A 26,947-nucleotide genomic window follows, 5' to 3' on the forward strand; every position below is an offset into this window, starting at 1 on the left:
GACTAGTCAGCCTGACCTCGATACCTGGGAAGCTATTACAGAAATGTATAAAACATTCAATTGGTGAATACCTGAAGGATGAAGGGGTGATCATTAGCAGCCAGCATGGATATATGAAGAACAAATCCATGCCAAACCAGCTTGATTTGCTTCTTTGATAGGGTGACTGGTTTGGTGGATAGGGGGAAATGTGGACATCATATACCTGGACTTGAGCAAAGCTTTTGAGACAGCCCCACATGACATTCTGATAAGAAAGCTGGAGTAATGCAGCTCGGTGGAACTATAGTTAAGTAGATACATAACTGGTTAAACAACCACAAACAACAAGTAACTGTTAATGGAATGATGTCTGACTGGAAGGAGATCTTGAGTGGGGTTCCACAGGGATCTGTTCTGGGTCCAGTATTATTTTACATCTATATTAATGACCTGGATGTAGGAATAGAGAGCATACTGATCAAATTTTCATAGAAAGCTAGAGGGGTTGCCAACACTTTGGAGGATAGTGCTAAAATTCAAAAGGATATGGATCGATTGGAGAACTGGGCTATAGATGACGAAATGAAATTCAAAAAAGGCTACACTTAAGGAAGAAAAACCAAATGCACCAATACAGAATGGGTGATAACTGGCTTGGCAGCAGCACTGCTGAGAAGGATCTGGGAGTTGTCATGGAACACAACCTCAACATGAGTCAACATTGTGATGCTGTTGCAAAAAAGCAATGCAATTTTAGGTTGCATTAACAGGGGTATAGCAAGCAAGTCATGGGAAGTGATAGTACCACTCTATTCGACTCTGGTTAGGCCTGAGCTAGAGTACTGTGTCCAACTTTGGTCACCAAAGGAAAGGATCCCAAGGCGAACCACAAACATGATCAAAGGGATGGAATGTAAGCCACAGGAGCAAAGGCTGAAGGGAAAGAGGAGATTAAGGGGGGATATGATCACAGTCTTCAAATACTTGAAAGGCTGCCCTAAAAAGATGGAGAAAAGTTGTTCTCTCTTGCCACAGAGGGCAGGTCAAGAGGCAATGGGTTCAAACTATACAATGTAAAGATTTAGATTAGATCTCAGGAAAAATTTCGTAATTGTAAGAACAACAGGACAACAGAACAGACTGCCTAGGGAGGTTGTGGAAGCTCCTTCACTGGAGGCTTTCAAAAGGGGCTAGATGGCCATCTGTGTTGGATGGTTTAGACACAACAAATCCTGTATCTTGGCAGGGGAGCCGACTAGATGAGTCTTGCGGTCCCTTCTAACCCTATGATTCTGATTCTAAAAGTACCATGTTTCTCATAAATTGCTTTCATGATCACTGCGTAGATAAGGAATTATTTACAGCTTTTATTATTTGTTTGACTTTCATACTATGCTTTTGTTCGAGTTAAAATACCAATATGTATGAAGTCAGGCTACTAAATGTTTGTTTAAAGCCAAATTCTTGGTTCAGGTTATCCAGACTGGCATGTACGTGGCATTATGGTTTTGATGACATCTCAATTTGTTCACAGGAGGAAAACAAAAAAAGCTGTTTTATAAAGCTCCCATTTGGGGGGAAAAACAGAATTTCATATCTTATTAGTCAAATTGAGCAACAGCATCTTAACTTCACCTCACCAGAAGGTGTCACTGCAGTCTGAGAGTTAGATGAGTTCCCTTTTAGGAAACACATTTTGTCTCGTTTCAGACCATCCTATAAAATCTGATCAAATGAAAATATTAAAGCAGAACACTTTAAACTTTTCTTTAGAATGAACTTAACTTCATTTAATATAGTTCAGCATAGTGAGATGAGTATGTAAGTAATAATTATTACTTATAAAAACCCTCTTGGGTTTCCCTTTGATTTTGTAATATATTTTTATTCTTTTTAACCTTTCGCATTTCTGTCATAGGGGATATAAGAAATGATATTTATGTTACACTGACTATGGGTGATTTTGATAAGTACAATAAAACAACCCAAAGAAATGTGGAAGTGATCATGTGTGTCTGTGACGAAGAAGGAAAAGTGATACCAGTAAGTTTTTGTCTCTTGCCATTAGCATTAAACATGAAAATGTTAAACACATCTTAGAAGTAAGCCTTACACTTCACATGAATTTTGAATAACATTGTAATGTAATATCCTGCAGTACATTTGTGTTCTATTTCTAGTGAGTTGTTTTGTCATGCTGGAATTGTTATATTTAATAAAAGCCTTACGTAATGTGCATAAACCCATAAAAGACACTTGCTGACTTGTTATCTCTGACTAGAGAGCAAACAGATGATCTGCTCTTATTGACTGTGACTCTAGAGATTTCCTCATGGGGATTCCTGGAAGAGTAATGTAATTACTATGTTAAACTAAATGTTCCATCTCCATTATACAACCAGCCAATGCAGGAATGGGACACGAAGACTGTATTCCTATCTCTTGGGTGGGGGTAGCCTGCTTGAGTTAGGGAAGGTAGCAATGTGGATGAGTGTCTGTCTGTACCTATGCAATGTAAATATTTACTAGTTTTTTCATGGTGTCTCTTTTTTCCTTTTTTGTATAACTTTTTATTTGTCTCAAGACCTTAATAGATGTCCAGTGTTTAGGAAGATTTTCTTCCACTTTGTTTTGAGCTTTATGCTATTCTTTTTGGAACTGTGCTGTATTCAGAAGAGTGAAAGCAGTGACATTTCTTAAGACCATGTAAATCTGGAGCAACTCACTGTGGTAAAAAGCCTTACCCTGTCAGAATTGAGAATTTGGCCCACATTTATCAAACGTCTCGTTAATGCATGTATGATGCAACAAATCTTCATTATGGGGCCAAACATCAAAATGTGGCCTCCAGCAGTGTGTGTGCACATCTGTCATGTGAAAATGAAGGAGAAAGATACCCCAAAGAGCTTTGGATCTCTAAGTTCTGTTGCCTGCATCTGCAAGTAATGATTTTAACCCATAAGTGCAAGTTGGGGGATGTTCAAGTGGAAGCTCAGTAAAAGTCCTTTTGGAAACCTGGCGCTATTTTATGTCTTCACTTAATTTTCTTTAACAGTGCTTATCCCAAGTTTAGGCACCTCTTAATTCAGTACTTAATAAAATGACCATATTTAAATGTCCAGAAATAAAATAACTTCATAACTTACATTTTCTATCTTACTCTATTCATGCACCTTCTCCCTAACTGAATAAGAAACAAAGCACATCACTGTCTATATTTACAGCTTAAGTCAATTCAGTTCAAGCACTTTTTTAGACTGAACTTCTTTTAAACCTCTTTCATTACACAAAAATGCTCATCTGTTCATTTAAGATAATCTTGAGAGCACATAATAAATATTGGGAAGATAACTGGACTTCTGCTTTATCTAGATATAACAAAAGCAAAGCTGAATTAGAAATAGTACACAATACAGAACACTAATGTGTTTTAAATTGAAAAACTGGCACTCAATTTATTTCTGCAAACGAGAGAAGGCCACTTTCTATAAGTAAATGTCACAGAATAAATTTAAACAACTCGTGAGAATGGTGCATTATAAAACACCCTTTGGGGATATGTATTTCTACAAATTTAGATGACTATATTTCCTCAGTAGAACCCAGAAATAAAGCCTCATTACTCCTCTTGATGTATCAATACTACTACCTTCTTGTCTCATGTTTAAAAGAATGACTTCATAAGGTAGGAAGTGGTTAAGATAGAGGGTTCACTGCTATCTGATATTTATAAATGTCTGGCAGCCAATACAATGTACAAACTTAGCTTCAGTTGCACCTACAGTCGAGAACAAGTACTGTGCATGTGTAATTTAGTGTGTATCTAGTGTGCATGTGTGAGGGATGCTCGATGAGTGAGAGATGCAGAATGTGCATGAGTGAGGGATGCTACATTTTTGATGGGTGATGAAACCCATCCCAAGTAGAAATAGAGGCAGAAGTGAGAGCTTGGCCTATTTTTCCCCTCAGCACAGAGAACTAGCTACCCTGTGTGTGGGATCCCTGGCTGTACTGTGAGAGTCTTTTCAGGCCATTAAATGGCCTTAGCCTAGAATTTACAAACCCTTGTGATAAAATGAGTGGAGATGAGCGCTGATCAAACTTGGGGTGATTTTAAAAAAAAAGACAGATTGGGGTCTGAACTCTTTAGCTTGTGCCAGTCTGTAGAAATAGCATAGAGTGTGAGTGTTTTGGAGGGGAGGAAATGAGGGACAAAATCAATGAGAAATTTTGGAAAAGGTAAGGTTTAGAAAAATTGGAGAATGTGAATTAAAATGTTGAAAGGGGAGGTTTTATAATGTTAAATAAGTAGAACAAGAATAAGCAATTGTTAGACATGGGGTGGGAAAGGAAGGTGAGACTAAAAATAGAAATAGAGACTTGAAGAGAAATAGAGAAACTGGGAAGAAAATGTTAAAATAGGGTTAAATATTGATATATTAAAAATAGCATCAAAACAACAAAACACAGTAGAGTAATTAATAAAATGAACAACCAGGAAAAAAAAACAAGGCAGCAAGAGCTTGATGTATAGCAGGTGGCAAAAATTGGACATAGAATTGGATCTTTTTTGGGGTGTCACATTTTCTTCTCCTCTCTAAATCATAAATGGGGTATGAATTCAAGGAGAACAGTGACTGCCTTCCTGTGGTTGCTGTGTACTAGGGTGGCAGATACTGCTTGAAAACCCAATTAGCTGGAGCTGAACCTGTTGGAAAGGGGTAAAGCAGACTTGCTGGTGCAAGTGGCATAATGACACCCTCAGGCAGACAGTGCTAAAGTTTGGAGCCGACAGATCCTGAGAGAAGGAGCCCAAACTACAGCCAACCAAGTGTAGAAGACTTAAATTGGGGCAAAGTTACTGTAGAGGCAGTAAAGCCTGCTGAGGCTTAATCCTGGGGTTTTATATAGGTATATTTGGGAACACCTTTTTGTTAATAAAGCAGATGCCAAGGGAAGTGGCTCTATTTTTGGACCGAATGAGCGCTCCCCTTTGGAGTGGGGAGGGGATGCTACTGGTGTGGGTAGGGCCTATCCAGACCACAATGCACTTTGGGGCATAACTTTGAGTGTAGAAATGAAACATGACAAATGTAAAAATACGCCCTGAAATGAGATGTACTGGGGGTAGAAGGGAGTCCCCAGGAGAGGGCCTTATTGCCAGCATGCCCCCTGCTCCTAGTACTGCCCCTAGAGGGAAGTCTCACTGAGCAAGACAATGGCCTGGGAATTCTGAGTTAATTCATAGGAGAGATTTTGGAATCTAAATTGGGAGTGCCTTCCTGAACTGAAGTAATCGTGTCCAGTTGAGCCTACTTTAGGTTCAGAACCTTAAAAGGGGATGGAGTACTTTTCGGAAAGAGAGGAGTGTTACTTTCTAAAAGCCAAGGAAGCGAGTTCTAGAAACAGAAATCCTCCCTAGTTGTATTTGTAGTTTTCTGGCCATTTAGAGATTAAATAAAATAAGCTGCCTAAAGGAAGTGTTCCCAGGCATTTCTCTAGGATTTTGTTGCTTGCTTTCTTGGAAAAGAGCCCTGTGAAATTTGAAACCCCAGAAAAGAGAGGGCTTTGGTATCTTTGCTTTGCTTGGTCCTCCTGGGAAGTTTTTCTCTAGCTGCATAGATGTCCAGCTAAACCTCCCAGAAAACTGAAAAAAGCAACCACAACTTATCAACTTCCCTTTCCCATACACAAACACCGACATCTTAGAGCCTTTATGGAGCAAGTTATTTGCTGGGCACTGGCTGCATGCTAAAGGAATTAAAATCTCCTGAGGTTGCCCAAGCCTTCTCTATTCTGGCATTTCCCGCTGTTGGAAGTTTTTTGTGATTCAGGGTTGTTCAAGGGATTGTGTTTATGTGGATGTGTCATAAATGTAAAGGGAAGGGCAACAACCTTTATGTATGCAGTAATATAAAATCCCTCTTGGCCAGAGGTACAGAATCCCCTTACCTGTAAGGGGTTAATCAGTTCAATTAACCTAGTTAGTACCTGACCAGAAGGACCAATGTGGAAAGAAGATACTTTCAAATCTGGGGAGGGGGAGGCTTTGTTTTTGTGCTCTGTGTGTGTTCTCTCGGGAGACAGAGAGACCAAGCAAGTAATCCAGCTCCTACTGAATGATACATCTAAAATTACAGGAACAGTAAGTAATAGCAAGGAAATGCGTTAGAGTATCTTTTGTTTTAGCTTGTGAATTTTCCCTATGCTTAGAAGGAGGTTTATCCCTGTTTTTTGTAACCTTAAAGTTTTGCCTACAGGGGAATCCTCTGTGTTTTGAATCTGATTACCCTGTAAAAATTACCTTCCATCCTGATTTTACAGAGGTGGTCTTTTACTTCTTTTTCTTTATAATAAAGTTCTGGGTTTTTTTGTTTTTGTTTTTTTTTAAGAATCTGATTGGTTTTAGTGTCCTAAAAACCCAGGGATTTCGCTGTGCTCACCTGTACCAACTGGTGAGGATATTATTCTTAAGCCTCCCCAGGAAAGGGGGTGAAGGGATTGGGAGAAATATTTTGGGGAACAGAAACTCCAAGTGGTTCTTTTTCTTGAATCTTTGTCTAACTCACTTGGTGGTGGCAGTGAATACTGTCCAAGGACAAGAAAGGATTTGTGCCTTGGGAAAGTTTTTTAACCTAAGATGGTAGAAATAAGCTTAGGGGATCTTTCATGTGGGTCCCCACATCTATACCCCAGAGTTCAGAGTGGGGAGGGAACCCTGACAGGATGTCTGACCCTGGCCTACTTTCTCCTGTGAAACTTTTAAAATAAATGCCCTCCTGAGGCACAACACGACTATGTAGTGGTACTACACACCGTTTGTACTCCAGTTTGTCAATATATAGTCTTCTCTTGCAGTCTTTGCATGTACAAAACTTGCATGGATTTCAATGGGAGCCACGTAAGGGGTGATAGAACTGCATGCACTAGGCTGAAGACTACTTTTATTGTTCAACTTGGTTGCAGTACAAAAAACAAAACAAAGAAGAAATACGCTGGAAAGCATTAAAATACCTCTTGGTGGGAATAGAAGACATTTGATCATATTTTACACGTAGGATGGTTGACGTTTCTATACTTGAAGTAGATTATAATCTCCTTGAGCCAGAGACTTCCTTATGTGTTTCTATCACAGTGGGTTGCTGGTCTGACTGAGGTCTCTAGGTGCTATCACAGTACAAATAGTACAACTTTTTTTTTTATTTGTGCAATGAACAGAATATCCTGTACTCCTTTTTATGTGTGTCTTTAAATGTAGCACACTAGCCTCTAGCTGTAAACAATTCTTTTGTGTTGCATTTAAATTGGAAGATGCTTTTCCATTTAAATTAGGTTGATGGTGTTCTTGGTCCTATACAATGGGCCAAATTCACCTCTGGAATAAACAAGGTGAATTGCATTGATTGAGTATAGTGAACCCATACTCATGCCAATAATCAAGTTAGCCTCTGAATACTGTTGTCAGTGTTGCACCCTCTAAAGATTTGTAGAAAGATTGCCACTAGCATGTATTTAGAGCTAAAAACCCCACAAAATGCATTGTGGATGTCTGAAGATTTAGAAATAATTCAAGTAAAATACAGCCTGATTAATGCAAGCCCATCAGGGAACTTATTTTGTATGGAATTTTTTTAAAAAAAGTCCGATTAATACATCAGTGTTACAAACAAGTGACAAGACTGGTTACCGTTAGGGTCCGAAATTTTCAGAATGTTTTATATTGATGGAGTGCTGCTAATATTAGATAATTGTATTCATTTCCTTGTAGTGTTTTGACTTCTTTAGCAATCAGAATGTGAGGTGTGAGAGACAGGATGGGAAATGTGATCTGATGATCTGGTCATGACTTCCTGCTTCTCCTCATGGCTCTGATTTCTAGAATGATAGTATTTATTATAGTTAAACAGCTTTTACTTCTAGTTCTTTGGATGAATTTTGTAAATCTGTTATGCTGAAAATATGTACCTTGTTGGAGTGTTCTTAAGTAGGAGAGTTTTGCCTTTTACCCACATCCCATGAATTATTTACACAAAATAACTAAGTTTGTATTTTTTTTTCTCTTTTTGTGTAAGAATGCAATTTGTTTGGGAGCAGGGGACAAACCTGTAAGTGAATACAGATCAGTTCTCTACTATCAGGTCAAACAGCCACGCTGGATGGAAACATTAAAGGTATGACACAAACATTTTTCATTTATATTTTCACCTTCAGTTGTCAGGTCCTATCTTTTCTCCTAAAAAACATACAAACAAACCAAAACAACAACAACCTATTACAGTGCAACTCACATTTTTTGTAATAAATACCTTGAGGTCTTGAAATATAGTTGCATGTATGTCTTACATCAGCTGTCAGTTTGGGATACATGATAAGTGATGCTTAAAGTTTCAGTCCAGAAAGCTGTGTTAGGATTTCTTGTTGTTGTAGCAGCAAAACCCATGAGATCATCTTAGTTTACCTTATGTCCTGAATATGCCATATTGAAAATGCAGTACACCATTAGCTGTATTGGTGTAAAATAGAGAAAGTGAGAAGCTTGAGTGATTAAACGAGTATGGTAAATAACCTCTGTAAATTTTAGATTGTTAGAGAAGAACTAATAGACACCTATGTAATCAGTGTTTAATTGTAATAGTCTGGAAGGTTCTGAAGGCAATAATTACAAAACATGGCTCAAGGTTACTTGACAAGTCTACAGTCGATGCTTTTTTGGAAAAGTGCTATGGAAGATGGGCTGAATTATGTTAGTAATCTGTATAAGAAGTCTGCGACTGCACCAATGTATGTAGTGACAGTGGATAGAGGAAGGTAGGTCATCTGCAGCTGTAAAACATGTTTGTAGTTTTGAAAGCACTGACAAAGGCATTTTGACATCTTGTTTCCATTTTAAATTTTGGCAGTAACTTGAATAGATTTTGTATTGAAAGCCATTAGAAATAGTTGTGCTTTCAATTATTTGAAAATTGGGGTTTCAAGTCAGATTAAGGTAGTGTAAAATGCTGTGTTGTAGCTAGTGACTGTCAAGATAGTCTCATGTGACTTCAGGAGCCACCACTGTCTAAGCAATAAAGAGAGACAAGGTGAGTAAAGTAATACCTTTTACTGGATCAACTTCTGTGGGTGAGATAAAATTGCCTGTCTGTCTTTCATCCACAGAAGTTGGTCCAATGAAAGATGTTACGTCACCCACCTTGTCCTGCTAATATCCTGGGACCAACACAGCTACTACTAGACTGAACATAGGAATAACCACAAGATGGACATCAGAATTACATAATTTAAAAATCTGATTTGTGACCCGTCAGATCATGAGAATGTTTTATACTAATGGAGTGCTGCTAATATTGGATAACGTATTCTTTTCCTTGTGTCTGTGACTTTTTTAGCAATCAGAATGAGAGGTGTGATAGAGTGGGTGGGAATGTGATCTGATGATCTGGTCATGACTCCCTTGTTCTCTTCATGGCTCTGATACTGACTTGCTCTGCAGCTTTGGGAAAGTCATTTAATATTTCTCTACTCCAGCTCATCCATTACTGACGAGGTATAATTACCTCCATAGGCCTTTATGATTGATGTTAAAGGGGTTTGAGAGCTATTTTATAAATCCATATAATTAACAGTACAATTTCACTTTTTTGTTTTTGTTTTCTAGTACATGAAATTTTGTCCGCCCTATAACTGATGGCTTTATCCATACTCACATGCAAATTGGAATTGGTCCTGATGAACATTTTCATTCTGGACTGTATAATAGGAACCCAGGCACCCAGAGCTCAGTCTGCTTCCTCCTGCTGCAGTCCTTTCTTACACCCTCCTCTATTCTGCTTGACTGTGGTGCCTAATGACTGTGGAATTCATTAGGAATTCCAAGCAGATGATTTCAGGACTAGGATCTCTTCTGCTTCCCGAGGCCAGGCCTAGGCAAATGTGTTTTGTGTATGCAAGGCTTTATAGGGCCAGCATACAGGTGGGAAAGAGTAGCACTGATTTTTTGCACGTGGTTGTGTCTGTCTCAAGTTTCGTCAGGTGCCCCCTCTTGCCCACTCACCAGATGGCTGTGAGTAGGGTTGCCAACTTCCTGATAGCACAAAACCGAACACCCTAGCCCCACCCCTTCCCCCAAAGGCCCCCACCCCCACTCACTACATTCCCACTCCCTCGGAGGCTCTCTCCCCCCCACCCTTACTCACTTTCACTGGGTTGGGGCAGGGGGTTGTGGTGTGGGAGGCATGGTGCCAAAATGAGGGGTTCAGGGTATGTGTGTGGGGGTCCAGCGTGGGGCAGGGAGTTGGGGTGCGGAAGGGGATGTGGGCTCTGGGGTGGGGCTGGGGATGAGGGGTTCAGGGTGTGGGAGGGGTCTCTGAGTTTCACGGGGGGGGTTGGGTTGGGGTGCAGCTTACCTCTGGCGGCTCCCAGTCAGTGGCACAGCAGGGTTAAGGTGTCCTGGCAGCACGCTGTGCTCCGGAAGGGACCAGCAGGTCCAGCTCCTAAGCAGGGGGGCCAAGGTGCTCTGAGCGCTGCTCTCGCCCACCGGGAGTGTGGAGCTGGTGCTCGAGTTGGGGACAGCATGCAGAGCCCTGTGGCCCCTCTGCCTAGGAGCTGGACCTCCTGGCTGCTTCCGGGATGCAGCACGCTGCCAGGACAGGTAGGAACTAGCCTGCTTTAGACCCACAGCACTGCTGACCAGACTTTTAATGGCCTGGTCGGCAGTGCTGACTGGAGCCGCCAGGGTCCTTTTTTGACTGAGTGTTCCGGTTGAAAACAGGACACCTGGCAACTCTAGCTGTGAGGAGCCCACTGGACCCCATGTGTTTTAAGCCTCCAGAGTTGAACAGAATCCAGGCACTGCCTCTGGTTGGGATCCCTCAACATACTCACAGGGCGATGATCCTCCATTTAGCACACTCTTCTGAAAGCTGAAATTTTATGATCCAGCTGCCTACCCCCTGTTACCAGTGCCAACTGCTCACTCTCCTAAAGCTTAAACACTCTCTCTTCGAGAACTTCTGCCATCTGGTTGCTCTGTGTCCGCAGGTTAACTCTTGAAGGGCATGTGTGTAACACATAATGCACAGACTGACTTTCAGAGGATTCTAAACCACTATTGCTCTTAATCACAAGAAATACACAGGTCTAGACAAAAATAAGTCTCTATACATTTCTCTGCCTTCGTTTCCTCACCAGTCCAGAGCATATGTTTCCAACTCCCTCAAGTTGATACGTCCCATCATCAACACCTGGCTCCTTTGTCCTGCTGCTAGTAATTTTCCGCTCTTCAAACCCAAACCTACTTACACGCAGGCTGGAGGAAGTGGCTTCTCCCAGCTCTAGACACCCTCCTCCTTAGCATATATACTGAGCAATCAGAGTACAGTCATTAAAGGTAACTCTTCTCCATTGTCCCTCATCTGAAGAGATGTGCTTACAAGCTTGTCAGCAATAATTGATATACAGAGGCAATCCTTGATGCAGCACTTTTCAGTAAGAACAACTTCACAATGTCAACCAGAATTTGTAAATTGCCCAGATTGCATGAGTGGCTAAACCCAGCAATTAAAGGAATGGTGGATATTCATTTCAAATATGACAAGTTTCATTATGTGCTATAACTTCTGATTTATAAAAGGTGGCAGTCCCCATTGAAGACATGCAAAGAATACATCTGCGTTTCATGTTCAGACATAGGTCATCTCAAGAGTGTAAGTACAGAATTTTTATTTTTTGTTTGCAATCAAGGTTGCCAGTCCTTTTAAAAAAAAATAACACATGATTTTGTACTTTGTAGCTAAAGACAAGGGAGAAAAGAATTTTGCAATGGCCTATGTAAAGCTCATGAAAGAGGATGGTACAACTCTGCAAGATGGCTCCCATGAGTTGGTAGTCTTAAAGGTATAGTAATGGAGGTTGTTGCATAGAAGCAATTATTTTTTTCACTGACTTTTTTACTATTCAGTCTTCTATGATATTCCCAATTTTCTATGGTCTTCCTCTCATTATCCTACTAAAGACTTAAATTATGTGGTCCTTCCTCTGAATGGACAAGACTGGATTCATCTTTTTCTAGAGTTGGTCAAGACGACCCCAAACATCCGCTATAGGTAGGAATCATTGTAGAATGACACAGGACAGTTGCTGTTCCCACATTTTAACCTTTGTTGCCCTGCTTAAAGTTTACTTTGTCCCTACTTCTAGAAGCTTGGGACAAAACTCAAGACCTGGACTGAAACCATCATTAGAGCTTGGAATATGATTCAGTTAATTTTACCATGATCTCTCCTGCCTTGTGAATAATCTGTGAACAGCTTGTGACTTTCTAGTATTTGTGAGGGGTTGGTTGCTTTATAATTATAATGAATACTAAGATGTGGATTGTATATGAACAGTCAGTTGCAGGGATTTGGATACCAGACATTTGAACAGTGCTGGTTTGTTCTGATTGGCCACAAATAACATGGTTGACTTTTCCCCCCGCCCTGTCCCCGGTTGGATGCATGATATTAAACTTGGGTTTCTCAGGCAGATACTGAAGACTGGGAATTGGAAATGAATTTCCTGAAAATATAATCAATCCTGTACTTAATTAGTTGTTTCCAAATGTGTTCTGTCAAGTAAACTAGTTTTTCTGTAATATTCATGGAAAGCTATAACAGAGGCCTGCACACAACTAAAGCAAATTGTTTATAAATTCCAGTGGAGATTAATGTGTTTTTTTTAGATATCTGCCCACCTCTTGTTGGTGTTAAAACTGATAAATATTGAGGCCAGAAGGGACCATTATGATCATCCAGTCTTGACTGATTGTATAATGCAACCCATAAAATTTCAGCAAGTGATTCCTGCATCAAGCCCATAACTTCTGATTAAGTGAGAGCATATATATTAGAAATGCTAAACTGAGTTGGCACATTATATTTGTGGTAGAAAATAGATCATTTCTGACAGAGAAATGCTACTTCTAGAATTCAAATACAGAAACACCAGTGCTAAGCATTTAAAAACATGAGTCAGGATCCCAGAAATGGAAGGGCTTTTAAACTCAAGAGGTTTTAAATACCTTTTAAAGTTTTTAGGGGTGGTGGCTTTTTTCCCCTTTTTTTTTTTTGTCTTCTGATGTTCAGTCCTTTGGTGTGCACTTGAATCATGTTTTCAAGCTTTTCTCTGAAAGTTAGAAACTTTCTATTCAAAATGAAAGCTGTGACTCTCATGTATCTTTTTTTAAAAAAAATCCTAATTGTGAGACTGATAAAATTGAGGAAGCAGGCAACACTTGCCAATGTTCTAGTACATCTTCAACTTCAAAAGTGACCTTTCTGCTCTCAATATATCTCTTGATAATTTTCATGGTTTTCCTGTGCTTTGCTTGGCTGCAGCTAGAAAATAGACATCTCCTCATGGGATGGAAACCATTTTTTTTAATGCTTTTGAGCGAGAACCTGAACTGAGTTAGGCACCAAGCCCCTTTTTACATCTTGTCAGTCTGGGAAGCATCTCTGACCTCTCTTAGGGATGCATTAGCATGAATTATCTCAAGAACTATTTAAACCATAAAAACTGACACCATAGGTCTGTTGGCACAAAGCCCTTCTTTCACAGGCCAAACCTTTTGGAGCTATGGTAAATATCAAAGAATAAGTCTCCTGAATCTAGAAATCCTGTGCCGAGTAAATTTCAGGTCAGCGCACTCCTCTCCACATCTGCTACACTTGGTCTGCAGGCTGGCAGTTGCACCTTCTGATATGGTCTGAAAATTCAGCTTCAAACCTGAACAGTCATGATATTTGAATAGTTGCAACAATACTGGGTACAAACTGTGAACTGACGGATGTACTATATGGTGCAAGTAGCTATTCTAAGAGCTGTAGTTAGGTATATTCTATTTTCCTTCCATAGTACCTACCATTTCATAATCTGACTAAAGTGGTTGTTTGGTTTTTGTTTTTTTTTTTCATTTTAATAGGCTTCTTTTGCTAGAAGCTTGTGTTGGGGAGACTGTTTTCAGTTCTAGTCTTAATTGTCAACTGAGTAGAGTTTTCCCTAATTTCTCATTTCTGAATAGTTCCAATGTAATCAAGTTGGATTTTATGACAAACTGAATGCAGTCTGTTGTAGTATCTGTCCTCCCTAATCAATATCCAAGTGCATAAAATTATTGAGAGGACCTCTAAAATAATTTTACAGAATACAGATTAACTTTGCCTGATACAAAATTATGATGTCATTTTCTTTGGCTCATCACTATTCACAGCCTCTCTTAGAAGACCAAACACCACAATTCTGTTTTGATTGACTCTCTATGGAATGTCTTCAAATCAGAAGAAATAATCTCCCATTTTACAACTTGCCGATTATTCCTGAATAACATCTCTAAGATATCACCTTCCCCTCCATCCAGACAGTCCAGGTCACCCTACTGTTAGATCTCAATTACTGCAACATCATCTTCTGTGACCTTGAATTATGCAGTCTCGACCCCCTCCGCCCTGCCCTTGTAGCCATTCAAAATGGTGCTTCAAAGAAAAATTTCCAGGATTCTTGCTTTGATCACATCATCCTCTTTGCATCCCTTCACTGTCCTCTTCTCCATTTCATCAAACACAAACTACTTTGTCACTTTCAAGGCCCTTCATGTCCTATCCCCACTTTACTTGTCTGTCATGTGCTATTGAGAGGTCAACTCCAGCCTGCATTCTGCCATTGATATCAGCCAGCATTGTCCACTTATTACGTTTTCAAACAATCACCTTTCCAATTTCTTCTGGGCTGCCCTTTGCATATGGGAAGGAGCACCCTTTGAGCACCCTCAAAGTCACCCCTCCTTAAACTTTTCCTGTGGTGCCTAGAAAAAAAATCTTGACAGTGGTGAGGTTGCTGGTGTGTCGCGACTGCAGCTTTCTTGCTGACCTGCATTGTTTGTATTTACTCGTGCTCCTCCATCTGTGTGCAGTCACCTGTTTTCTCTTACCTATGCTTACTTTGTAAACTATTTTGGGGGCAGGGACCCTCTTTTTGTTATGTTTGTGCAGTGCCCAATGCTTGTCCAGGACTGTGATTCCTATGCATTCCTGCAATACAAATAATACATAACTAATATCTTTTCAGGGTGATAGTAAGAAAATGGAGGATGCCAGTGCTTATTTGACTCTACCTTCCTCTCGTCAACATGTGGAGAATAAAGGATTGACCTTAAGCCGAAGTGCTAGCAGTGTAGGAGGACTCTCAGTAAGCACACGGGATGCCTTTTCTATTTCAACTCTGGTTTGTTCAACAAAGCTAACTCAAAATGGTATGCAGTTCATATTCTTGTGTAAGCTTTTGAAAAAGGCTATTACACATTCTTAAAACTCACACAGACATTAAAAAGCTATCTTCTTTGCCATTTATTTCAGTGGGTTTACTGGGTCTTTTGAAGTGGCGCATGAAACCAGAACTGCTACAGGAAAATTTAGAAAAATTGAAGATTGTGGATGGTGAGGAAGTTGTGAAGGTACCTCCTTTCCAATGTTACATTCAGTTACACAACTGCTGTTCTGTTGTTGTTGGCGCTCTGTAAATAGCAGACTGCTGGGTTCCTCTCCCCTTTACAGATGATTTTGTGAGCCTTCTGCTTCTCTTTTGACAGAGGATAGAACATTTAGGCTTCTATCAGGCTGTTGTTCATGGCATTCAACAATTGTCTGATAGAGGGGATTGGATCGTGATATGGCTGGTTATTTTTTCATGACCTCTATTATTTTTTTCCATTTAGTAGAGTAGGTATGCCATTGTTATTCCAGAACCTAGTCTTCCTCCACACAATGGGAAGAATACACCATTCCAGTGATTTAGGAAGAGGTGATGCTGCAGAGCGCAGCTACACATCACTCTTCCCTTAGATCAGAGATAATTTTCTCTGATCACATAAAATCATTACAGTGACAAAGTTTTGCCATTAATGGTACAAGATGCTCAGAGGAAACAATTTTCAATATATCTTAGTACCAATCTTGGTGAAAGCAAAATACAGTTTGCACACTTATAAGGATTAATCTAGTGGGACAGTAAGAATAATTTTTAAATAGATATTATATACAATATGGATGGAGAAAATCATGTAGCCACTATAGGATGGTAATTTTAGGATTTCATTGGTATTATGAGGAAGTGTCCTCATATTAGACAGTTTAATGTCAGAAATTCCTATGCTGACATCACACATTGTTGCTTGCTGGGCCATGTTTAAACAAGTGTGCAAGAGTACAATAAATTTTTGATGTTAGGTTAATTTCATTTGACTCACTAGCAGATATGACCATATAGCCCACGGTATTTGACTTCTTTCAGCCATACATATAAAATTTATTTGACCATATATCCCTTTGCAAATTTGAAATGCATGTGCAGAAGAAAATCTAAGTGACAACACAACAAATGTTTAGCCTAGATGAGAGTAGATTAGAGGTTGTAATACTGAAAGAGCTATTGGATAAATCTGAGTCCCTCTAAGTTAACAAATGCAAGTGATGTGCATTTACTTTAAATATCTGTTGTTTATTGCTCTATGTAAAGACTATTTGCAAGGTTGCAGAAGTAGCTAAAACTGGCAGATACAAATCCTCAAGGGAAATAACTTCTGCAACTTCCCATTCCTAAAGGCGCGTGCCTCCAATTTTCATTAGTGTTTTTCCAGAAGGTAGAAAGATGGCTTAATCTTGGTCTTTCTCCTTGTCAAATTGTATTCCCCATATGTGTATCTACATCTGTCTAGCTATATCTCACTAGCAGAGGCAGTAATACTGTCCTGTATCCAACAAGTATAGCTTATTTTCTGTGTACTTGAAGCTTCACATAGTTGTCTTCTGGGACACCCACCTTGATTAAGGGAATATTGCTCAGAGTCCCATGAATATTCCAGACATAGTATTAATCTAACACTTAGAGATCCTTAATTCAACATCTTACTGCTTCCACATGCCTTAGCCAATGTAAACACGTTATTGTTGCTAGTTTGTGGTGCCATGTCTCTTCCCGCTGCACTTTGTATGTGTTCAAATCATTGGGAAAATAGCTAAAGCAACCATTTCCCCCCCCTGGCATCGGACCTTTACTTTGCATCTGTAGTTTACTCTTCAGGAAACTAGAAAACTGACTTACTATGCAAAACAGGTGATGAGGGCTAGCACACCTCATACCTGGGTCCCATAAATATTATCTCTGGCTGTGTGATCCAGGCAACTGCAGACTCATTAGTCTGATCAATATATGCAAGGCTTTAGAACAAATTGTGAAGGAAAGAATAATTAGACAGACATAAATAGGAGATAATGCAACATGGTTTTACCAAAGGTAGGCTGTGTCAGACTAACCTGACATCTTTCTTTGATAACTGATTCTATAGTCAAGAGAAATGTGGTAGATCTAATTTATATGGACTTTAGTAAAGCACTTGATAAATGACAATGAAAGCCCATTTAACAGATTCCGGACTGCATCTTCAACACAACACAGAATTCTTGAATCTTACAGTAACTGTTGAAAATACATGTAGTTTTTATCCAAGAAATAACAAACATTTGCTTTCAGCTAAGCTTTTTTTAAAAACTTTTTTCTTTCCGCCCTCTCTAAAATGACACTAATGAAAACCTTCCCTGATCCTTAAAGTTTTGAAAGAAAGATAATCTTAAGTGCATAAACCAGCCTCTAATTAGGGTTAATAAGGTACTTCCTGGTGGGCAAGAAACTCCATAATTGTCCACTAAAGAGTTTCTGCCCCTTCCTCCAAAGCATCTAGTGTCAGCCACTGTTGAAGATGATGATGAATACAGATGGGTTCCTGGCCTGACCTGTTATGCTTTCTTATTCTCAAGTGGGGTTAAAGATTATCTATCTGGGGACTAATTTTGCTACCTCCCCCCCTTTTTTTGGCGCTTCACCTTTGTGGGTATTTTCTTTGTGCAGAGAAGACAGGATTGGGACATTACTTGTGAAAAGCACCATTTTGTTGCTATTCAGACACTCTCAACTATACATCAGAGCTAAATTTTAATTTTGGACTTGTCATAGACAGGTGATTAAAAAAAAAATTAGGGAAGAGAATAATAGTAAACATTGCCCACAAACCTAGTTGGTAAAGGAATATTTGCCTTCTGCTGCTATCAACAGATATACAATAAGCATTGTTTTTATTGCTGGGTTATATATGCTGCATTTTTTAAAAATAGGAATATATTATTAATGCCCTGCCTTCTTATAACAAATGCAAGATGGGTAAGAATTTGTGAAAAACTGAGCAATGTTAATCTGTATAATAGTTAATTAAGACATAAAGAGAAGGCACCCAAATTAGGAGTCATGTAATTTAAATCAACCTTACCCTTTAAGTCTAAAAGAAACTAATGTTATAATAGCTACATCTGTTCTATGGGGCTGGGGAGAAAAGTGCGGTACCCACTAGGGACTGGGGCTGGTGCCAAAGTCGATTCAAATCAACAGGGTCTTACTATTGACTATAATGGGTTTTGGCTCAGGCTCTGGAGGGATAAACATCTTTTGTGCTGTTACCTTTTCAGGATAAAAAGAGCAAATATTAATCTATATCACTCAAAAAGACAGGAATTGTTTTAATTATATACAAACTACAGATAGTGATAGGTTTTTTATCAATGCCGTGACTCTTTGAACTAAGTGTATGTTATGGATTAACCAATCGGAATCTTCAGGGGCATGGGCAGATTTCAGGAACTAAAGGCTGTATTCTCTGAGGTGCATCATAAAAACACAATTTTCCCAGGGGCCTCCAAAAATCCATCCAGAGGAAACCAAGTTCTATTACCTGCAAAATGAGTTCTCATCATGTGATTTTTCCAAGTTATTTTAATTATTTTGTCTTGTTTCATTTTCCATCATATAGTTTCTCCAAGACACTTTGGATGCCCTGTTTAACATCATGATGGAACATTCCCATAGTGATGAGTATGACATTCTAGTCTTTGATGCACTGGTAAGAATCATCATAGGAAAAAAAAAGACTACACTGCAAATAGAAAAAATGAGCAAATGGACTCAAAATGCACTGAAGACACTGCACTACTAAAGTGTCATAAGAGACTCCATAGTATGTATACATACCTCAGGGAATTAGTGTTAAAATAACATAAAATGAGTTGATGAAATGTTGCCTTTGAGTGTGTCACACTGTGTGAAGTGGCTTATGACCCTAAGTGCCCGCTTCAGAGCAGACACCCCAAACTGGTGATATGTTCTATAATCCTGTAACAAATTTGATCTCCAAAAGCACGATAACAGTTTTACCATGAAGGCACAGACAGTCCCCTTGAGCATTCTAGTCTAAGTGATAAATGGTCACTTACACCAAAAGTCACAAAATATTCAGGTTGTTCCTAGTCTTAATAGACCAGTCACTTACCCCAGATGAATTTGTACCTCAGATCTCTCACCAAAGACAACACTGGTAGTCAGACCTATAGTAAACTAAGAATTTATTGACGAGGAAAAAGAAATCAGAGTTATTTACAGGTTAAAGCAGGAAGTCTGTGGTTCCAAAAGGTGACAGATGTAGACATCTGTCGATTCAAAATGTCTTTCAGGGCAAACCCAGAGTAACTATGGGGATCGCTGCTTCAGTTTAGTATGTCTGGCCCTGTCTGAGTCCAAACATCAAAAAAGAGATGAAAATTTTTCTTTGTTCTCCTATTTTATTTCCTCCCACCAGCATTCAAGCTGATGGTATAGGCTTTCTTGCATGTAAACCACTTTTGTGGGTCTGAGAGAGCCATTAACTAAGTCTTTGTATTGTGATGTTCCACAATGGCCTATTTAGTTCTGATAGTCCTCCTTGATGGGCAGTGGACCATTTTCTTCTGATTGGGTTCACAGGGTCATAGCAAGCACTTCTACAGTTACAAAATAAAACTTACATATCACCTTATAGCTTGGGATACAGACATGAAGAGTGAAATTACTACATGAAGCAACTTAAAAGCATTTAATAAAATCTAAAAATATTGTTATAAATCTGGTACCCATCTTAACAACGCTAACACAGGTGAGCTGGACTGGTTTCCAGCAATGAATGTCAGTGCTCAGCTGAAGCCTAAAGCCTTGGCAAAAGCTGGCACCTGGTCTGCCAGCATCAGAGTGAATAGCTAAATTTGCTGAAACTGTTCATCAAAGTGTGCACAAATGTTTCAGAATGATAAATACTTCAGGAACCTGATATTTCCATTTTAATGTTGTGTGTGTGTGTGTGTGTGTGTGTGTGTGTCAAACACTAATTTGATTAATCTCTCTTTAGATTTATATAATAGGACTTATTGCAGACAGGAAATTTCAACATTTCAATACTGTTCTGGAGGCTTATATCCAACAGCACTTCAGTGCAACTTTGGCTTACAAGTAAGTTTTATTTTTATTTTTTTCTCTCTTTAAAAATCCGCCAGTCATTTTTTGAAAGGTAACAAGTAACTTTAATCTCATTAGATGTCTTTACTTGATAAAGTACTACAGTACGTTGGCCAAATTGAGACCCTTTTCAGTTTGTTTAGTCCTCCTGCAGGTCAAACTCCTATGGATTTCAAAGAGGACTAAACCTGCGTAAGGACTGAAGGACTTAAGGGATTCAGGGTTTTGTCCAATATGAAGCAGACTGATTACACCAGTTTTGTGCAAATTCTGGCAGAAAGCCTCTAGCTGTGGAAAGCCTCAAAAGGAAGTGGTTAGCATACAGCAATGCATAAACCTCCCCTGGGCTGAGGAGTCCGCAGCCAGATAATGACTGCTTCAAAATTCAGCAGAGCTTGCTTGGGATGGTTGAGGTTATGACAGTTAGTAATGAATTCAGGACGTTCCTTTGGTAGCCTCCATTTGCAGGGATCCCATACAGTCCCAATAAACATTTCCTCCCTGTGTGGAATCCCAGGTACCACTACCTCAACTCACTAGTATGTAATGGATTGGAGTAGGATAGGCGGGTGCAGTTGACCAACAAGGGTCAATTCAGTTGTGATGTGGGAAGATAAAACTATGTGCCTCATAAACTGGCTCGTAGGAAGTTCCCAGCATTTTGATACTGTAAGGAAAGAACCTATTATAACTGGAGTTGTCACAAATTTTGTCACTCAATGTTTTTTGCCAAAAAACTCCAATTTGTCAAAACCAAAACTGTTTGCAAAACAGGAGTGAGTTTACAACTTGAAAAAATGTAGAGAAAATTTCAAAATAGTCTGTTTTGGTTTGGCATTCTTGAAATGGAAAAACTCCAGCTTTTCAATGTGAAACAACTTTACATTTTGAAAGGTAAGCTTAATTGGACTGAGAATGATTAAAAAGAAAAGCTGGGGGGAGAGAGAAAAAGGTCAAGATCAAAACAAAATGTTTCAATTGACCCAAAATGTGGGGAGGAGGCTAACGGGAGAGTTTTTTTGGTTAAGGAATATTTTTGAGATTTTGACTTTGTCCCAGTTTAAGATGGGGGTGAGGTCAAACTAACATTTCTGGAAATGGGAAACTGTTTCCCACCCAACTCTAATAATGAGTCGGTGGGGGTGCCATCAAGGTTGACATGACATGCTTCTGAAACTGTAATGACCAAAACTGAGAAACTCAGGGTATGTCTATAGCTGGGAGACTGTTGGCATAATCCCATAGTGTAAATATAGCCTACACTGACAGAAGGGGTTTCTCTGGCATAGGAGCCACCTCCCTGAATGATGTTACTGATGTCAATGGAAGCTCTGTTCTGTTGATATAGCTGTGTCTATACTGGGGGTTATATAAGCATATCTGTGTCTATTGAGGATCTTTTCCCCCCACACCTGTGACAGGCGTAACTCTACCAATAAACTTTCTGGCATAGACCAGGCCTCAATCTTAAGGGCCTGATTTTGCTCCCATTTAAATAAATAGCAAGAATCAATGTGACTGCAGTGATAACAGGAGAAAATTGCACTTGCCTGACATTTTTGTTAGCATGTAATGTGCCAGTGCAGCAGAGATTCCCCTCAGGGCATGCAATGAGGAAACAGGTAAATACTGTACATACCTTATATTAGATATCTTATTTGAGCAGTCATGCCACTAGTGTTTAATAGTGTCAGAGCACATGCCTACGTTTAGTGCTTCCTAATTTATTATGTACATGGCAGGCAAAGTCACCTAGAGTTTAATCCTTTATATGTATTGTACTTCCTTGTACAAGGAGCACTGGCACTAAAATGAATGCCACTGAATCATAGTTTCCAGAATTGTCAGCTCGGGTGCAGACAGTTTCTATACTCAAAGAAATTTATACCATTTCAGAATCAGTTATGTGCTATTCATTCTCATCACATTTACAGGGATTCTTACAATTGGCGTGTATGGTAGTAAAAATTTGAATCTGGTTTATTTTTATATCTGCCATTTGAGTCTTGATGTACTATACAACTGCAGATTCAGAAGGTTGAATAATTTACTGAGACAACGCTAGTTACTGAAGTGCATTTTTTTTAAAAGTGTGTTTTTGAAATTATCCCTAATTCAGGAAACTAATGATGGTTCTGAAGACCTATTTGGATACCTCCAGTAGAGGGGAACAATGTGAGCCTATACTAAGAACTTTGAAAGCACTGGAATATGTGTTCAAATTCATTGTTCGGTCAAGAACATTATTTGCACAGTAAGTACTTGTTCTGCAAGCACTTGATTGATTTTGTGCTGCAATGATACAAACGTGTAATATTCATGTTGGTGGGGGAGAGGAAGAATTGGGCACACGCCTGTAGGAATTTTCTGATCATCTTTTTATTTCAAATTGAGCACGAGTTATCAGATACTTGATGGTGTGCTTGGCCTAAAGTTTTATGGATTAATACTTTATTCAGGTGGTAAACTTTTTCATAATGAAAATTGTCACAAAAAGTAAACATCCACTTTTCATTTCATTTAGCGCACAAATTCCCAGTTCCTACTAAGATAATGACCTCTCTTGAAAGGTGATTACCAATGACATCAGATTGTTTTGCCAGCTGTTTGGCTTGGGCCAAAGAGCATGACAGATGGCCTAAAGTTTTAGATGCTTGTATTTAGCAGATCAAAGATTGTGCATAGCACAATGTAATAATTTTGGACTAACATAATTGAATTGAGTATAGAGCTCCAGTTATCCAATTAAGAAGCTGGAGAATTAATTTTAGAGGGAAAGATTAAAAGGAACTAGGTATGTATAGCTCAGTAACGTGACAACTAACAGATGGGGCAAGTCTACAAGCTTTCATGAAGTATAGCAAGGAGGGAGGAATTTTTAGAGCGGAAGAAGAGGTTATAAATGTGAGCAATGGAATAAAATGAGAGAAAATTTAGGCTTAATATTGTGAAACACTTCACAGTACTAAAATCTATTAAAGTAAAGAATACTCTTCCAAGGGACGAAAGCCCTGTTGCTTGAGACATTAAGAATGTAATGTGGGGGGGGGGGAGGGAATCTTTAAACCTTTGTAGGAAGGAATTCTGCACTCCCAAGGGAGGAGGGAGGTCTGACTGGGTGACTTAATGAAACTTTTCTATCCCTAACCTCTTTGACATGATTCTATGGCTTTTATCTTTGTTGGTTTTATAAAGGAGCATATTTTTACTCGGGAAAGATGAAGTATTGATTTATATTCCAAACATAAGGAAAGTGTCTCACATGGAGGTAGAATCACCAGGAGAAAAATGCACATTTCACACCTGAAACTAAGACCATTGTCCATCCCTTTGGTGTTTAGCCCTTTAATGTTTAAAGAACAACAAAGCTCTCTTTCCTGAGCACAACTATATGCAGAAACAGCTCTCTTAAGTTAGGTGGTCCTTAAAGAAAAATACTAGTAATTTTTCGATGTTCAAAGGCTCTTTCACTTGATGAATCCACTACTACATCATATCAAAGAGAGAGAGAATGAAGCAATGAAAAAACTTGACTTGGAAAGCCAAATTTTGCCCTCAGGTTTGTACATGGGATTGACTGAAGTCCAATGAAAGCTCTGTTGTGTCCTGAGGGAAATGTTTTCCCTCAGTACGAATACCTTTCCATAATAACCTGATGGAAGAGGGGTTGGGTATAACTGTCATATAAGGCTCTTCATTTCCAGAGACTCCCATTTCCAATCCACTTAGTCCATGAAGTAGGATTTCAAGGTTACTCATTAACCTATTATTTCTGTCCATTACTGTAGCATCTAGGAGCCACAGTACAAAATACTGGTCTCTGCCCCAAAGAGCTTACAATCTAAGTAGATGACAAGAGACAGATGAAATAGATGTGGGGTACAAGGAAACAATGAGACAATACTGGACAGCATGAATAGTCTAAGCCCACCAGTGGCCTAATGATTATCAAGTTCAGTTACTTTGTAGGCATCACAGCAAAGAAGAATTTCGAGGAGAGTTTTAAAGGACAATGAGGCAGATTTATGGATGTTATGGGAGTATCCCCTAAGCATGAGACAACATGGGTGAAAAAGCATGAAGATGCTTGTTTTGAATATTTAACAATCAGGCAATAGAAGCTAGCAACAGGGGCCCATAGAAGGGGGAGGTGATATCACAATACCGAAAGAGATTATAGATAAAATGGAATAGGCCATGAAGGGACTTGCAAGTGAAGACAAGTAGCTTTATGTTTGATGTGATAGAGAAAGTGGAGCTAGTGGGATTCATGGTCAAAGCAACTGATGATGATTTTTGCAGCAAGATATTGCAGTAATTTTGACATGAGATGAGTGTGTGCTAGAATTTTAGTTGTGTGGAGAGACCAGAAAGGCCTTATCTTAAAGATATTATGCAGAAGGAATCTGCAAGGTTTGTTTGAATCCTAAATGTGAGAATCATAAGAGTTTTCAGTTGAAGATGACTCCCAGGATATGGGTCTGAGTGATGGGCTGGATGGTAAAGGAGGTAGTGGGGAGAGCTTATGGAGAAACATTGGGTTCACTTTTAGCCATGTTGAGCTTGATGGCAGAAGAAGAAGAGCAATGAAATACAGCATTAGCTCTGAATTGTGGGAGGGAAGAGGAAGGTCATGTCATTTTGACAGTTTTCTCTTGGAAGAAATCAGTGAGATCCTGTGCAGAGAGAGAAGGGGAGGGTTTGAGGAGCAAGTCATAGATGGTGAAGGGGATTGCAGGTATCAGAATCCATTAAATTGGAGAAGTAGAGTAGTTTAACTAGGAAGATGGTGGAATTGAAGGGAGTATTGTGCTTCTGTGACTTTTACACTGACGTAGCTATACCAGTCCAGCTGTGTTGCATTGATGTGATTTAAACTTTTTTGAAAATTGGCGAAGTTGCATCAGTACATCTGTAATGGGACAGGGGGATATTCTGTCCTGCATGTGTGCAGAGATGGAGTATTCCAACTAAAATCCATGTTCCCTCCTTACTGTTTTTCTCCCTTTCTTTGGGAGACAGTTAAATGTCTTGGTATAAAATCTGTGGGTCTACACAATGTAGCTATGTCCATGTACATACACAAACCCAAACCCTGAATTATAGAAGCCCTTGGTTTCTCATGCCATATGCTAACAGCTGAACAATCTACAGATGTAATTTAGTACAAAAATTACTTTACTAAGTGGCGAAGTAACATCTAAGGCCTAACAGTAATGACTTTAGCTAAACGTTTCAGCCTTTAACTATTTATTTTTATTATTTTTGTTTTGTCCACTGAAAGTGTGGAGCAATATATCTGATACCAGAAGGACAGATGAGGTCTCCTTTAGTTTTATTGATTTTTTTTTTTAATAAAAAGAGCTAAACCAAAATGTCTGCTCTTTCTGTATGGCAAATTACCTTCAGTACTTACACCTCAATCAAACACTAAATGGCACTTGTTTTAAGTCATAAAGCTCTTTTGTTTAATTTTTGATTGCTAGAGATCAATGCTTTTACATATTTTTTTCCTACATTATGCACTGGCAGTTGTTATAGGTAATGAGTAAGTTTTGCCATCAGTGAAAACAACAAATTGATAGCATTATTTGGTAAGATCATAAATTATTGCAAAGGCATTTGTGATTGTGAATTACATTTCTAGGAGCAAATTAGCCAATGTTTGAGAGATTATCATTTTATTTGGGTTTTTATGCTGCTGCTTTTTTTTTTTTTTTTTTTTTTTTTTACACACACACGAACTTTTACTCTTGGGAATCTGTTTAGTTTTTTATATCTTTAATCACTCACTCTGTCAGATTATAGCTAATTATTTCACAATACCATTAGCTTAATGGGGACCAATGCAGAATATGATATAATATCCTTACTAAAATGTTCTTGACAATATCACTTTAGGCCTCAAAATATTACCTCCTTAATTGTTGCTATTCTGATGATGAAAATCACCACTATATTGTCAAGAAAATTTAACAGTGCCCCCTCTCCCCGCAAAACTTATATCCTTAAAGCCACATATTCACATATCCCCTATCACTTCTGCTATTGACTCACTAATTGTGCGAGTCTGGTCTCACCACTAAATCTGTTTCCCCCCTCCCCATTAAAATTGCAATAGCTGTTGGCATTTATAAAGTGCTTCTCATCTCAGGATCCCAAAGCTTTCTACTAAACATTGCTATGCTCTTTTTACAAAGAGACAATAGACGTCAACGTTGCCAGTTTGGGATTGATTGTACATAGCCATCATTCAGGCACAATCCAGGAACCTTGTATTACTAGCACACAAATACACTTGTACTGAGAGTGGCATTAAACTTGACCAAAGAGGGAGAGGGTGAGGAGAATGGGGCTATGTCTGCCCACTCTCCCATCTCCTGGGCAGTGGACTGGCACAGTGAGAGCACATGATGCATCCTGGAAAACAGCACAGCAGTGAAAACTGCTGTGTATGATTTCCCAGTGTTGCTGGCGCAATGGTTCTGGGAACTGCCCCTCTTCACCCATTCTAGTGTGGCCATGGGCTGAATTCACTGTTTTGTCTATTTAAGATAGAATGAAA

General features: G+C 39.1%; 1 protein-coding gene across 1 annotated transcript in view; it reads left to right on the forward strand.

Annotated features, from left to right (window-relative positions):
• The window catches only part of DOCK2 (dedicator of cytokinesis 2), a 449,812-nt gene that overhangs the window by 21,470 nt on the left and 401,395 nt on the right, over positions 1–26,947 (forward strand). Inside the window, exons 8-12 of the mRNA XM_074960680.1 lie at positions 1,901–2,025; positions 11,612–11,684; positions 11,771–11,874; positions 15,085–15,268; positions 15,372–15,413. Coding sequence (XP_074816781.1) covers positions 1,901–2,025; positions 11,612–11,684; positions 11,771–11,874; positions 15,085–15,268; positions 15,372–15,413 — 528 coding nt within the window. The remainder of the gene's footprint in view (positions 1–1,900; positions 2,026–11,611; positions 11,685–11,770; positions 11,875–15,084; positions 15,269–15,371; positions 15,414–26,947) is intronic.

The sequence above is a fragment of the Natator depressus genome, chromosome 8, assembly GCF_965152275.1.
Source record: "Natator depressus isolate rNatDep1 chromosome 8, rNatDep2.hap1, whole genome shotgun sequence".
In the NCBI taxonomy this organism is placed as follows: Eukaryota; Metazoa; Chordata; order Testudines; family Cheloniidae; genus Natator; species Natator depressus.